This window comes from Babylonia areolata, chromosome 5, assembly GCF_041734735.1.
Source record: "Babylonia areolata isolate BAREFJ2019XMU chromosome 5, ASM4173473v1, whole genome shotgun sequence".
Lineage (NCBI taxonomy): Eukaryota > Metazoa > Mollusca > Gastropoda > Neogastropoda > Buccinidae > Babylonia > Babylonia areolata.
In genome coordinates, this window is record NC_134880.1 from 51,688,810 (window position 1) to 51,702,079 (window position 13,270).

General features: G+C 39.7%; 2 protein-coding genes across 2 annotated transcripts in view; one reads left to right on the forward strand and one right to left on the reverse strand.

The window, feature by feature from the left end:
• Positions 1–5,564, reverse strand: LOC143282157 (U11/U12 small nuclear ribonucleoprotein 35 kDa protein-like). The gene is made up of 2 exons (XM_076587704.1): positions 5,429–5,564; positions 1–3,977 (listed from the first exon to the last, which is right to left on the reverse strand). The coding sequence occupies exon 2, from the start codon at positions 3,970–3,972 to the stop codon at positions 3,241–3,243; it is 732 nt and encodes a 243-aa protein (XP_076443819.1). The 5' UTR covers positions 3,973–3,977; positions 5,429–5,564; the 3' UTR covers positions 1–3,240.
• Positions 4,685–13,270, forward strand: part of LOC143282307 (peptidyl-prolyl cis-trans isomerase FKBP8-like) — a 24,704-nt gene continuing 16,118 nt past the window's right edge. Inside the window, exons 1-4 of the mRNA XM_076587909.1 lie at positions 4,685–4,735; positions 5,495–5,608; positions 10,257–10,721; positions 11,682–11,823. Coding sequence (XP_076444024.1) covers positions 4,685–4,735; positions 5,495–5,608; positions 10,257–10,721; positions 11,682–11,823 — 772 coding nt within the window. The remainder of the gene's footprint in view (positions 4,736–5,494; positions 5,609–10,256; positions 10,722–11,681; positions 11,824–13,270) is intronic.

Below are 13,270 nucleotides of genomic sequence, written 5' to 3' on the forward strand. Positions count from 1 at the left end.
TCTCTGTTTTACATCAGGATCCAAATTACCTCTACAAAGATTTTTCTATATTAACATAAAACTTATGGCTATATTAATGGGTCTAAATCATTTAATCAATTTTCCATTACTATATTGTAGGTGCTATTTTTATGTCGATCCTAAATAATTATGTATTATAAAACATCAGTATCATCTGATTTTAAAAGAACTGAAATTCATCACATGATTCTTTTTTTTCTTTTCTTTTTTTTCACCATCCATGGTTTAAAGATTTTTTTGTTGTTGTTGAATAGCTTTTCTCATGAAATGATAGTGGGAAATTAGGGTGTACACAGTTGTGCGAAGAAAGGCGCAACGAACATTCACAATGCAACAGAAATTTGCATTCCATTTTCATTGTTAGAATGTTATTCTTTGCTGAAGAAAACCTGTTGGAACAATGTCAATAAACTAAAACTGGGGTCTGACCTTGTAAGCGAAAAAGCTAACTGATGGTAACTCTGGTAATGCAAATGCCCCCATGCATATCATCTATGAATGTGAAATTGAAAACATTTTTATTTCATTCATTTACAGAATCTGCAGTTCCTTCTGCTTCCATCGGAAGCGTTTTATATAACAACATATGTCTGAAATAGAAGGGGATGGATTTTAGTCAAAAATCACAATTAACGATTGACATAAAACAAAAAGAACAAATTAACACAGATGCACACTGCCATTAAGAGTGACCAGATGAGCAACATGATGAAAATTATACACAATCTAATCAAATAAATCCAACAAAGTCATGGGAAATGTACTGGGTCATTCAATCAAAAGTGTACTCAGTCTTAAGTGCTATTTATGTAAAGTAGAGCTGTTTGCTGGCTTATCTCTCTTTCAATAGATCCCAAGAAAACAAATATAAAACCAAATACTCTCATTCAGATTCCAGCTTATAAATACGACATTTCAATACCAGGACTTGACTTCACTGCCAACAGTGCAGATTCCACTCCCGAGTTGATAACACCATAAATGCACAGAAGGTGAAAAGATAACTATTTGCAAGCATCCAAGGTTTAAGCACCAATGCTGCTTTCGAAAGCGCAGGCTGTACATGAGCACAGATATCACATGATTAATGCACCATACAAAATCATGGGATCTCTGGGGCATACTGCCTTTTGAAGTCTTGTTTGCCAAGGAAGGTCACTTTAATGTTCCATACACAAGATTTCTCTTGCCTTTGACAAGCCCCTTTCTCTTTTGGCATTTGAAAAAAAGTTTGAAAAGCCAGTAGACATGTCTGCTCTGCTGTCAACAACCACCACCAAACAAAAAAAGAAAGACAAGAGAGGCAAGGCCTTCAAGACTCACTTGTGATAAATTAAGTCCCCTAGCATTAATTACAGAGTAATTTCCCTTTTTTACTATCTGCACCAAAACGTTTGCAAAATAAATAAAAATTCCATGCTTAGCAAAGGAAGTTCCTGTTTGAACAAAAAATGATAATAATGACTCCTCTTGTTGTTGTGTCAGAATAAGAGGTCAAAGTGCCAAGTTTAGAGAATACAAAAAAAAAAGTTAGAGAATACAAAAAATAGAAATATAACAGTAAATGCAGTCTGCATATAATTAGGCTTCTTTTTTTATTTTTTTGTGCCCATCCCAGAGGTGCAATATTGTTTTAAACAAGATGACTGGAACGAACTGAATTTTTCCTATTTTTATGCCAAATTTGGTGTCAACTGACAAAGTATTTGCAGAGAAAATGTCAATGTTAAAGTTTACCACGGACACACACACACACGGACACACACACACACACACACACAGACAACCAAACACTGGGTTAAAACACAGACTCACTTTGTTTACACAAGTGAGTCAAAAAAGAGGCTACTGGTGCTGACAGCTGATTCCTGTCAAAATAGCTGTCACTGTAAACACCGAGCCATACCACAAAATAAAAAATATTTTCTTTTTAAAAACTGGTCCATGTGCATACATTTTATATATATTAACTGGTTTGTTTTGTTTTGCTTTTTCACATAATATTTAAGATTAGCAAATGAATCATGGGTGCAATAATTGAGTGGTTGGAGCATTAGACTTTAAATCTGTGGGTATGCCTGCCTAAAAGGGTAGAAAATGGTCAAACATGTAAAAACCACCTGTAGATCTATAAAAGTTAATGTGGGACTTGAAGCCCATGATGAAAGCAAGCATGCAAATGAGTCAAGTTCGAACAAAATGACAGTTTATCACACACACACACACACACATCACTATCAAAGTAACTAACACAAGAATTATATTCAAGTTATTAACTATTTTTCCTCGGTTTTTCAAATATATACAACTCATCAGTATTTTTCCTCTCTTTTTTTCCAATACATACCTCATCAATTAATGTAAATTGTCTGTTTCAAACCACATAATTACATTTTAGAGACTGAACAGGTAGTAGTGCAGTAACAGATATGATTGTTATCTATAGGGTGATCAGTGAAAGGTATGTCACTTCTCTTTGGTATTTGTTGATGGGCATGATGTGAGCCAAAAGAGAATTTACTGTTTTGATTGAAGCAGATAATAAAGTATTTTGAACTGAATTGAATTGAATTCCTCAAACTGAGAAAGAAAATGGATGTGTTGTAAGACCATGACTGTGGAGGTAATCTATCATTGATCAGACAGTCGGTGCTACTGTCGAAACAGAGTATCTACTGATCACGGATAACATGGTCATGATGGATCAGATGAACGTGGTGTTCATAACACAGAATCTATGGATCACTGACAACATGGATGGAAATGGTGCAGATGACAGAGAATCTATCACTGATATCACGGATCAGATGGATGGAAATGGTGCAGATGACAGAATCTGTGGCAAACTGGAACACACACACACACACCATATGCAAGTGTACTGAGTAAGTACTGGTGTTTACAACAATCCTTTCACACTCCGTCACAGTAACAAAAATACCACAATCTTTTCAGCACCTTATGCAATATACATGAACATGAAATTCAACTCAACTGACATCCATACATCCAAGCAACTGTTACAGCACATTGTGTATTACATGTGAACATGAAATTCCACTCAACTGACATCCATACATCCAAGCAACTGTTACACTAAAAAAAAATATATTACGCTACAGCAAAAAATGCATTACATATGAAAATGAAATTCCCCTTCACAGACATCCATACACGCAAGCAACTGTTTCTTCGAAATTTGATTTTTTTTTTTTTTAATCATTTTCTTGTAAAATCATTACTCTTCACAAATCTATTGTACTCTGGAGAGCGTGAATGACGTCGATGACGATGTTCATGTCTAAAGCCATCACGGTCTCGTCTGGATCTTTCAAAGTCTCGTTCCCTTGTTTCTCTCCATCCTCTGTCAGCACTTTTGTAATTCCTAGGATTCTCATGAGGACCTGCCCTGTTCTCATTGTCTGCTGCCTGTCTCAGGGGAGCTGCCATAATAGGCTTGCGGAAAGGCCTGTCGCGTCCTCCAAATCGTAACTGACCTGACTCTTTTCTCCCACCAAACCCTCCCCCTAACCGTCGAGGGATCCAGTTCTTCAGAGATCTTCCATGTTCATAATCCACCAGAATTTCTTTTTCATCAATTGTTATGTTTTTTCCTTCTAAATAAGCATGGCGGACTGATTTTTCACTCTCAAACTCCACAAAACCGTAGCATTTCGAGAAACCAGTCACAATGTCTCTGACCAAACGATGCTGTCGGATTTTCCCATACTGTCGAAACACTGTGTACAGAGTTTCTTCATCTGTTTTTGGAGAAAGACGAGCAACAAACAGAGTCAATTTGGGGTCTCCTTTCACTCGTTTATTGGGTTTGTACTTGGCAGACAATGCACGAGCAATGGCACGGTCATGTGGGTACTCATCCGTCCCGTCAATGCTTCCAGCCAGCAGGGGATCATACTCTTTGTCCAGGTAAGGTGAAAACCCCTCCATTTTCACTGCAACAAAAATCAAGATAAAGTGAAAACCCCTCCATTTTTACTGCAACAAAAATCAAGATAAGGTGAAAACCCCTCCATTTTCACTGCAACAAAAATCAAGATAAGGTGAAAACCCCTCCATTTTTACTGTAACAAAAATCAAGATAAGGTAAAAAAAAAAACAAACAACAACCTCCATTTTCACTGCTACATAAATCAGGATATGGTGAAAACCCCTCTATCCTTACTGCAATAAAACCAAGATGAGGTTAAAACACCTCCATTTTTACTGCAACAAAAATCATGATATGGTGAAAACTCTTCCATTTTTACAGTACCTAAACCAGACTGGATCCTGATGAAACATTTCTTTTTTTTTTCTTCAAATTTAGAATGTTTTTGCAAAACCAAAGTAAACCAACCAACACAAAGCAAAACCAAACCAAGACAAACTGAAGAAAAAAAAAAACCACCAAAAAAAAACAAACAAAAAAACAACAACACTGGGTCAACTGAGGTAAGCTTGGGCCAAATGAAGCATTCAGTATACACATAGTGACATAGTCAACCAAATGTTCAGAGTTCAAAAAGAAAGGAAAAAAATCTGAGATTTGTATGGCTTGTATATGTACACTTTCAATTTCTTTTATCATCTCTGATTATCTGTCTCTTTCTGCTTCATAGAGCACACACATACACATACATATGTGTCAATACCTATACTCATGTCTGCCACTGCCCCCTCCCCTCCTAAACATGATCTCCAGTCTCATTGGGTGCATACACAATGGTATACACCTAAAGATCTACAACCACCACCATCCCCACCAGGCTCTTCTCCACCCTACCCCCCAAAATACAGACAATCCAATGCACCAGCCATCTCCAGTACACATAAGACATGCACGTTTAAACCATGTTTTATGTTTGCGAGGTTTGACAATCACTTGTTTCTGCTGAATAACATCTCATTATTCATTTCATCCAAATAGAAAAGAAGACAGAGTAACAAAAGGAGCAAAGTGCCATTCAGAGTCACTTCATATGGAATATGGATATATTCCTCTTCATTCCTCCACACTGAACTCCACACATCAACATGCACCCACCACCGCTCTCTCTCCACACTCTCATGATCACCCTGACAATGACATGCATGCACACACGGCACATACATTCACATAATAAAGGGTGGCTGCACTTACACACAAAAATAACTCATACCAGTACCGAGTTACCACCCCACACCATTCACCTTATAGTCTACAGAATCTTCACAATGATGAAGGCGGTAGTCAAGGGAAAGAAGAAGAAGACCTGTATAATCGCACTTTAGCATGCTAAATTTTAAAAAAAATTTAAATCAGCTCAGGAATTTAGGATGCAAAAATGAGATTCTCTCCGTCCCAATTTTGCATTCCAACCCTCTCCTGCAACACATACATACATAAATACACACACACACTTACCCTGTCCTGGATGTGCAAAAACACACACACACGTACACTCATCCGGTTTTCGGTGTTCACGATCAGCGCATCACAACTGGAGCATGTGTTGGAAGCCACGATCTTTCACAGCAGAAGTTCGCGGTGAAGCAAAAACAGACGCTCACCTATTACGACATCAACGCGAACAGTTTGATGAAAGTAATGTTTCTGTAAAATATATCAACATTTGTAGTCTTTGGAAAATAGTTCTATAGTTTAAAAAGCAATTTAAAGCGATCAGATTATTTCATTTTATCTGTATCGTAATGTTGTGAAGTTGAACAGAACAGTTTCTGAGTCTAGATTGTTCTGAGTGCCCTACAAGGGATAATAGCGAAAGTAACTTTCAAGGAAGAAATTGTTTTTGCTGCTTTCTTACAGGCCACACAGTGAGTATCTTTTCTTCTGCTTGTCAGCTTCATATTCAAAACGAGCGCATTTAAGTAAATCGATTTTGTATGAGTTCAAAAGAGAGGATAGACACAGCTGATGATGACACAGTGGATTGTGTTTTTTCCACGCTTCGTCCAAAGAACAAATTAAGGCAGTTTCATGCCATGAACCGACCTGACGCATTCTGTATCACTAAACCAAAGGGTTGAGATAAATTAGTGGGGTAAAATTATTATTAACATGAATTCCCTCATTCGTCTTTAAAAAATAAAATTTAAAAAAAAAGGGGGGGGTCTACATTTACAAGCTTCCTGACCATGACAAGGAATGAATAGTCTACTGCTTAGACACCCTCTGGAGGAAGATGCACGTTGGGGACTGGACTGTTTCAGGGGGGGAGGGGGGGGTGCTCCAGTCGTGGATCATTCTTGGGAAGGTGTTGTTTCTGTAGTCCGTACGGCAGGGGATGCGTTGGAACGGCTGACTGTGTTGGCTTCTTCTGCCCTTGGGGACAGAGATTTGAGGGCTGTGCACTTTATACATGCTTCACCATGCTTTGTTTTATATAGCATGGAAAGCCTGGCAATGCGTCAGCACTCCTCAAGTGAAGGCCACTGGAGATGGTGGAGCATGTCACTTACACTAGAGGTATTCCTGTGTCGGTTTAAGATAAACATGGCTACTCTTTGCTGGACTTTTTCAGTCCTGGAGGCTTGCATGTCAGTGTAGAGGTCCCAAACAGTGCTGGCATACTCTACAATTGGCCAAACTAGGGCCTTGTAGGCCAGCTCCTTGTTCGTCTTGGAGCACACCTTCAGGTTTCGCCTCAGGAAGCCCAGGGCTCTGTTGGCTTTTGCACAGGTACTATCAATACACTCGTCCCAGGAAAGGTCAATCTGCAGTGTGAACCTGAGGTATTTAGCAAAGGGAACTTGCTGGAGGGTGTGGCCGTGGAGAGAGTAGGTGGTACTGGCATTCATAACATGCTTATAACAATAGTTTCTGTTACAATTAGGATTATGTTCATACACTTGCTAGCTGCAGAGAATGAGTAGTTGATTTTGAGTGGAGACCAGCAGTGCTACTTCCAAGTTTCAGTGAAGGTCCATAGCAGTCTGCCATGTATCATGTTGTATGTGTGTTCATGTTTGTTCAGGGCGACCAAATATTTTCCCTCACCACATAGAACACCCTTCTATGGATACTAACAAAACCCTGTCTTGCGTGCACCTCGGGGATCAGCTGCATAGCACGGGACATAAATTCAGATCCCCAAAACCCCAAAACAGGCATGGCAAAAGAGGTGGGAAAAGATTGTGCTTAGGTAGCAGAATGACAAAAGCAGAGCGGCTGTCAAAGAATTTTTTTAGAATCGGCAGTTGGAATTGTTCCAGCGCGAGAATGAGAATCTCAACAATTGAGAAATTGGCATATGATTTTGACATTTTATGTCTCCAAGAGACCAGGACAAGTGCAGACAGACCAATACAGTTTGAGAATTTCACAGTCTTTCAAAGGAATGAAGGAAGAGGAGTAGCAATCATACTGAACAAAAACCTAAAAAAACAAAGTTTCCACCATAAATCTAGAGAAATGGTGTAGCAACTCATGTGAACTAGTGGGTGTGCGTCTTGAAAAACCTGACGGAATTAAGGGAGGAAGATGGCAGAATGGTTAAGACGCTCAGCTGCCAGTACAGAGAGTCCGTGAGGGTGTGGGTTCGAATCCCGCTCTCACCCTTTCTCCTAAGTTTGACTGGAAAATCAAACTGAGCGTCTAGTCTTTCGGATGAGACGATAAACCGAGGTCCCGTGTGCAGCACGCACTTGGCGCACTGAAAAAGAACCCATGGCAACGAGAGTGTTGTCCTCTGGCGAAATTACGTAAAATGAAATCCACTTTCATAGGTACACAAATATGTAAGCATGCACTCAAGGCCTGACTAAGCGCGTTGGGTTATGCTGCTGGTCAGGCATCTGCTCAACAGATGTGGTGTAGCGTGTATGGATTTGTCCGAACGCAGTGACGCCTCCTTGAGAAAGTGAAACTGAAACTGACGGAATTCACAAAAGCATTGTGCTCATCAATGCCTATGTTCACCCAGGAACCTGCACAACAAAAGAGGATTGGGCCTTTTTAGAGGAAATAGAGAATGAATTTGGAGACTCAGTCATTATCTGTGGAGACCTTAATGCAAGATCGAAGTTATGGGACCAGCGGAACACCAACCCACAAGGACTCGCACTTGAAGGAATGATAGGGGAAATTCTTCTTAGCCCATTAACAACCACATCCCCAACTCGCCTTGGAACAAGACAAGGGGACAGTGACAGTGTGATCGACATCGCTCTAACATCTCCAAAATTCAGAGCAGAAATGAATGCAGAGACGCTTCCACACCAAGGCAGTGACCACCTCCCGGTAGTTTTCAGTCTACAGAAACTGTCAGATAAACCCTGTATGAAACCACGTGATCCATTTCAGTATGAAACCAAAGAGACAACCATCATTGAAAAAGTAAGACGCAGAAGAAACAAAAGAACGGCACCGAACCGGATGCAAAATATTCAGCCCCCATGGTGGAATACCGACACAGAGAGAGCCTGGATAGAAAAACATGCGGCCGTCAAACCTTCTCCAGACAAAGATATTGAAACAAAAATGAAAGAAAAAACTAAACAGTTTGAAGTCATTGCTCAAGAGGCCAAAAATGACAAGTGGAAACAATTTTGCGAGGCACTCAGTTATGACACAACATTGACAGAGTTCTGGCAATTTTATCATCGCATGGAAGGGAAAACGTGCACAACAACAACCACAGACATGTTAGACACTGACAGAACCAAGCTTAAGACAAACGAAGGAAAAGGATCCGCCCTGCTCAAACGTTTCATACAACAGAGCGATCAAAGAAACTTAGATGAGAAAAAGAAATATGTTGAGGAGTTAAACCAAACCCTTATGCAGACTGGACCCGATGATGAATTGACAATAGATTATCTAAACGAAGCAATAGCTAAATGCAAGAAAGAATCGGCTTCTGGCCCAGACAAAGTTCACTACTCGGACATCAAGGAACTATTTGAAGAAGACAGAAGCAAACTTTTCAATCTGTATCAAAACAGTTTCCACAATGGACATGTGCCGGAGGACTGGACACACAGCTTCTTAAAACCCATACCAAAACCAGGAAAGGACCATCGTCAGGTAAGTGGCTACCGGATCCTAACCATGCAAAACATTGCTGGAAAGCTCATGGAACGCATGATAGCCAGGAAACTTGCAAGGGATCTTGAACACAGGCACATTCTCCATTCAAATCAAGGTGGTTACAGAACAGGCAAGTCCACATGGGAAAATGCAGCTGCTTTTGCATATGAGGTGTATGAAGGATTTCAAAGGAAAGAAGAAACACTAGCAGTAGTAATCGACCTTGAAGATGCCTACAATAAAGTCCAGTTTGCACACCTCATAGAGCTGCTGCTAAGGTATGGAGTGAGTTTGACACTGACAAGATGGATAGCAGCAGCACTTCAGGAAAGAACCGTCGTCCTACGCCTCGGAGATTGGATGTCTGCACCTTCTAAACTATTCATGGGACTGCCACAAGGGTCTCCGCTCTCTCCTGTCCTCTACAATGTCTACACGAAGGGTCTTGCAGACTTAAACAACAATGGAATAGCTCAGGTGCTTACTCTTGCGGATGATGGCCTGGTCTTCAAAACTTCGAAAGATGCTCAGGAAAGAACTAGAGCTGTCCAGAAACAACTAAACAATATTGCTCAATGATGTAAAGACACAGGATCTTCCATCAATCCAGCGAAAGCCCAAACATTGCTGTGCACCCTCAGCAACAGAACCGCATGCAAATCACCACCACCTGTATCATTCGACGGGATTCAGATCGAGAAAACCGAATGCCTACGCTACCTAGGAATACAAAGTTATAGAAAATGGCCCCATATTTCATGGCCTTTTATGCGTTGTTCCCATGGTGATCTCTGTGTTGTTCCCATGGTGATCTCTGTTTTCAACATCTCTACTTTTATGTTTATGTTGAGATCTAGTCTAGGTTTTTGATGTCAGCATATTCATGGGGGCTGTGTACTTCCATGTTTGTGTCGAGTTCCACTTCCAGTCAAGGTTTTTGATGTCAGCAGATCCATGGGGACAATGTATGAGGAATGTGCTATGTAGTGGCTGTGAAATTAATAAATGTAGCAATATTGTACATATAACATTAATAACTAATGCTTTTTCTTCTCATTGCCCTTCCTTCTTCTCCCCACTACCTTACCATCTTCTGCGTGCCTAAATAGTGTGCTTTACATTTTAAAAAGATAAAAAAAATAATCTATCTGACTTTGAAAAGGAAAATAATGACTTGACATGTAAATATGGTTTTCTGTTACAGATGAGTGTTCATACACAGGATCAGTTACCTAATGGTCAACAGGATATGCAAAGTGCTGGAATGACTTCAGCAGAACAAAATGGTGAAGGTTCTGATTGCAACTGTGGAGAAAGCAATACAAACACAAATAGTATGAAAGGAACACCGAAAACAGAAAAAGAAAATAATGAAGATGAGAATGTTCCTTCACTTAACGGTCATCAACCAGTACTGTCTGATGCTCAGCCAAATCAAACACCATTGGACATAAAACCCAAAGAAATTTTTAAGGACATTAAACCTGATCTAGAAACATCATCAGTTGAAGAAGGTGAACAAGATACACCTGATAAACAATCTAAAACAGACATAATGCCAGATGGACATCCTGATCAGACAAAGATGACACAGGAACAAAAGGAGTCGTATTCAAACTCGGAGGATGGATTTATGGACCTTCTGGGAAATGGACAACTGAAAAAGAAGGTAATCACTACCATAGTCCATTAAAAAACAACAAAAAAAAACACTTCCATTATCCACTCCTACTGTCACATACTAGTTGCCTTAAGCAAATACGAAGAAGTGAGCTTTATTCTGCATGTTAGTTTTACAGGCTCTCAAGTTGTAACACTAATTCAGTAATTGTGACTCGCCAGATTTTTTTTGTTTGTTCATTTGTTCTTGTTGTTGTTGTTTTGGGGGGCCATTGAGATTGATGATGTAAATGCAGTGCTGGGCCAGTTATTTGTCTGTTCCAGCTTTTGGATTTGAGAGGGAAAGACAGTAACAGAGAAGGGCAAAAGATTTGGGGAGGTCTTGACCACACATTTTCTGTTGATTTGATTTTAAGTCTGTACATCATCAATGATATCAGAAATGTATGCATAGCGCAAGTTTGACCACTTATATATTTTTCTGAAGGGGAAAATAGCATGCAGGTGATACACCTGTTGTTGGTTTTTTTGTTTTGTTTGTTTGTTTGGTTTGGTTTGGTTAGGTTGGGGTTTTTTTGTTTGTTTTTTGGGGGGGTTGGGGGGGGGTTGTTGGGTTTTTTGTGTTTTGTGTACATTTGTCATACTATAAAGTCTTTTCCCTTTGTTCATTTATTTGTTGTTGCAAATCATCCTTCACCAGTTCGTATGTTTACAGTTGACAATACACACATCGTCTACACACACACACACACTTACACACACACACACACACACACACACACACACACACACACACACACATGCACACATGTATGCACCCACTCTCTCAACTCTCTCATTCCCACATGCTCTCTCTCTCTTTCTCACACTGTCTCACTCACTCTCTCTCTCTCACTCTCTCTCTGTCAGTCTTGTCTCATTCACTCTGTCAGTATCTGTCTTTTTGCTGTTTCTGTGCTAAAAGGAATGAATTTTGCTTATTTTTTGCATATATGGTTTTATTCATCAGGTGGTGAAACCAGGTACACCAAACACAAGGCCGGTGAATGGCAACCTGGTCCGTGCCAAGGTGAAAATGTTTCTGGAGAATGGCACCTGTGTTCATGATGCTGTTGACAGCTTCTTCCTGGGAGAAAATGATGTCATCGTAGGTGAGTCCAGCCTCACTTTCAGTTTGTCAGATGTGGAGAAAGGTTTTTCTCTGACTGATGTCAAGAAGAAAGAATTAAGATTTTGAAATTGTTTTTAAAGAATTAAGTAATATTTTGAAAATATTAATGAATTAAACTAATGAGTTTGATCTACTGTTTTTGGCAATGTTCATTTGATGTTTGTTGGGTTTTAATCATTTGTTTGATTTTCTGTTGTGCTGAGAAAGATGCCGTTTTGTCAGAAGTTTCAGTTGTCTGTATAGGTTTTGATTTATCATTTAGAAATCAGTAATCATTTTTACTTGTTTTTGGTTTTTTTGTTGTTGTTCTTGTTGTTAAACTTCATAAACAACTGATCTCCAGGCACTGTTATTTCTGCAACAGGTGGTAGCACTGGCAGGGGTCCATGTCATTGATCAGTCACATTGGGATTAGCCATGGCATGAATAATATCTTGTAGTGACAGGTGTTTCTCCTTGTAGTGACAGGTGTTTCTCCAGTATGTTGTCACTTGTGTATATATAAAAGATAGCAAATAGTAATGCATTTGATGGGCGCAATAGCCGAGTGGTTAAAGCGTTGGACTGTCAATCTGAGGGTCCCAGGTTCGAATGACGGTGACGGCGCCTGGTGGGTAAAGGGTGGAGATTTTTACGATCTCCCAGGTCAACATATGTGCAGACCTGCTAGTGCCTGAACCCCCTTCGTGTGTATATGCAAGCGGAAGATCAAATACGCACGTTAAAGATCCTGTAATCCATGTCAGCATTCGGTGGGTTATGGAAACAAGAACATACCCAGCATGCACACCCCCGAAAACGGAGTATGGCTGCCTACATGGCGGGGTAAAAATGGTCATACACGTAAAAGCCCACTCGTGTGCATACGAGTGAACGCAGAAGAAGAAGAAGTAATGCATTTGAAGATTAAAATTCATTCAGATATCTAAGCTAAAGCATAGCACATACTTCAGTGTTAACAGTTTGTATGATATACTAAGTAGTTTGTTAGGAATTAACTAGAAAAAAGTATTTAAACACACATAAAATATATAGATGATGTGTATCAATTTTGTATTTGTGTGTGTGTGCAAAAAAACAACAACAAAAAACAAAAAGGCAGCAACACATTCTGTACTGTAGCTCAGACATGCCCGTTTTCCATGTTTGTGGAAATTCTTTTGCTTTTCTGCATTGTTCTTTGCCTCTTCCAAAAAATTGTCAGTGGCCATTTATGCATTTCATATGACCATGCTTCTGGTGACCTTGATCTCTTGTGAATGGTAAAAGACACTGCCAGTTCTCCCACCCTCCCTGCCCCTGTTTTCCCTTCATGATATTAAATTGCAGGTATCATCATAAAGCTTGTATTTTTTCTGTTTCTTAGTGAATTATGTAGAAAGCAACTTTCTGTACAGTTTTTGCTGTCATCTCACACTGTTGTTTCT

Coding starts and splice junctions, on each gene's coding strand:
- LOC143282157 (XM_076587704.1), bottom strand. CDS start 3,972: ATGGAGGGGTTTTCACCTTACCTGGACAAAGAGTATGATCCCCTGCTG.